Raw genomic sequence first — 2,665 nt, forward strand, 5'->3', positions numbered from 1 at the left:
ACACACACACACACACACACACACCTGTGGATCAAGATGTAGAACTCTCAGGTACTTCTCCATGTCTGCCTACATGTTGTACATACTCCCCACCATGATGATCATGGAGTAAACCTCTGGAACTCTAAGTCAGCCCCAGTTAAATGCTTCTCTTTGTAAGAGTTACCATGGTCATAGTGTCTCTTCATAGCAATAGGACACTGACTAAGACACACGGAGATCCGTCTGCTCAGCCTTCTAAGTGCCAGGATTAAAGAAATTTGCCACCAGGTGAGACTGAAATGTTCTTTTTTTTTTTTTAAAGATTTATTTTTTATTATAAATGAGTTCACTGTAGCTGTCTTCAGACACACCAGAAAAGGGTATCAGATTTCATTACGGGTGGTTGTGAGCCACCATGTGGTCGCTGGGATCCAAACTCATGACCTTCCGAAGAGCAGTCGGTGCTCTTACCTGCTGAGCCATCTCACCAGCCCCAAAATGTTCTTAAATAATTAAACAATGCAGCTAAGAGATGGAAAAAAATATATATGTGAAGAAATGGTCTTGAATTAACATCAATATTATGCTGTTTGGTATCAGTTAAATGAGTAAGAGACAAATGGAACAGTAATTTAAATGTGGTGTCTGGCACTTACCCACGCAGAGAATATTAAAAGAGAATCCTTTCTGGATCGATTTGTTCACCATCTGAGTGGGCAAACATTCAAACCCAAAATGCCCAAGAGTGGTTAAGCAACGGATAGTCTCCTTTTGTTTAGGAACAGAAACAAAAAAGGTTCTCATTAGAATCAGAAATAACATCATTTGAAAAGATCAGGACTGGTTATCCCTCTATTGCCTGCTCGATGCAAATGTATGAAGTGAACTTGTGCAAAAAGAACTCACAAAGATGCTGATGTTTGTGTTATAAACAGATTGAATCAAACTTTGACCACACTCTAAGAGGCCATGTCTCTAAAATTGGAAGAAAAGAAAATGCCGTGAGAAACCCCAGGGTAGTATTCTAAAATAACAATGGCTTTTCTTTTTTTTTTTTTTTTAAAGATTTATTTATTTATTATATGTAAGTACACTGTAGCTGTCTTCAGATGCACCAGAAGAGGGCATCAGATCTCATTACAGATGGTGTGAGCCACCATGTAGCTGCTGGGATTTGAACTCAGGACCTTTGGAAGAGAAGTCAGTGCTCTTACCCACTGAGCCATCTCTCCAGCCCCAGCAATGGCTTTTCTATATTAAAAGAAAGTTTTAATAATATTTGGTGTGTATCTATAAGAGAACTTAAGGTAGATATAGTAGTACACATCTATGTTTCCAGTACTCAGGAAATCAGAGCAGAAAGATCAGGAGCTACAGGCCAGCCTCAGCTACCTAGTGATTTAGAAGCCAGCCTACACATGAGATCTCTAAAGATATGACATTTTCACCAGGTGTGGTGGTGCACATCTTTAACCTCAGAACTTGAGAGGCAGAGGCAGGCAGATCTCATGGTTGAAGGCAAGCCTGGTCTACAGAGTGAATTCCAAGACAGCCAGGGCTGTATAGGAAAACCCTATTTTTTTAAAAAGGAGGAAAAAAATAATAAAGAAAACCAATTACAACCTGACATGGCACATGCCCTCATTCCTAGCACTCGAGGAATGCAGAGGCAGGTGGCTCTCTGGGAGTTTAAGGTCAGCCTGGTCTACAAAGTTAATTCCAGGCCAGCCAAGACTACACACACAGTAAGCCCTGGTCTCAAAACAATTGCCTGTTAATATATGTGACACAGGCAAAATCAATTGGAAGTATAAAACTAATCAAGTAAGGGACTGGAGAGATGTCTCTGTGATTAAGAGCACTTCCTGCATTTTCAGAGGACTGGAGTTTGGTTTCCAGCACTCACATCCTCTATCTCCAGCTCCAGGGAATATAACACCCTCTCTTGGCCTCTAAGGGCATGTATATGTGCATGTATATGCCCACCCACACATATCCACACAAACACATAAATAAAAATAAAATCAATCTTTAAAAAGCTATGCAGATGGTTTCAACTTTAAGTTTTTATATACTCTTTGAGAACAACTTATTTTGTACCAAATTGCTAAAGAAGCCTTCTGCTAACACTACTATCCAAGAATAATAGAAGAAACATCAATATTATACCTCAATAAATGGCTAATTCTACAACACAGAAAAATAACTCAACAAAATAATATATTTGGGGAATATCTAATTCATTTTACCCATGAAAATCTCTCTCTCACAAGTTTAAAAGTTCCACAAAAACATAATGAAGGTGTATTTGTTACAGGGCTTTTTAAATGTTAATGCAAATTAATTGTATAAATTAATGGATGTCATGCATATGTCCAACCTGTACTGATCAGATCTATTTACTCTGCTCTCATTTTATGGTTGGGGGGGTCACCATGTAAGGAACTATGCTAATATGAATCCCTGCAATAAGTCTCGAGGTGATATAACGGAAATTTGTAGAGGTGATTCTGATGCTCTGGATAGGGAATCTGCATATGAACACTGAAGGTCCTGTTCCCCAATTGGTTTTTGATCAATCAATAAAGATGCTAGCAGCCAATGAGCTGGGCAGACTGGGCAGGAATTCCAGTTTTCCCCACAAGCAGGCTAGCAGATACAAGGGAGGAAAAAGAAGTTTCGC

General features: G+C 39.2%; 1 protein-coding gene across 1 annotated transcript in view; it reads right to left on the reverse strand.

Moving 5' to 3' along the window:
* Septin14 (septin 14) overlaps positions 1-2,665 on the reverse strand; it is a 26,099-nt gene that overhangs the window by 20,054 nt on the left and 3,380 nt on the right. The window contains exon 3 of the mRNA XM_031338076.1: positions 639-750. Within this exon, the coding sequence (XP_031193936.1) occupies positions 639-750 (112 nt within the window). The remainder of the gene's footprint in view (positions 1-638; positions 751-2,665) is intronic.

Source organism: Mastomys coucha, unplaced genomic scaffold (assembly GCF_008632895.1).
Source record: "Mastomys coucha isolate ucsf_1 unplaced genomic scaffold, UCSF_Mcou_1 pScaffold22, whole genome shotgun sequence".
Lineage (NCBI taxonomy): Eukaryota > Metazoa > Chordata > Mammalia > Rodentia > Muridae > Mastomys > Mastomys coucha.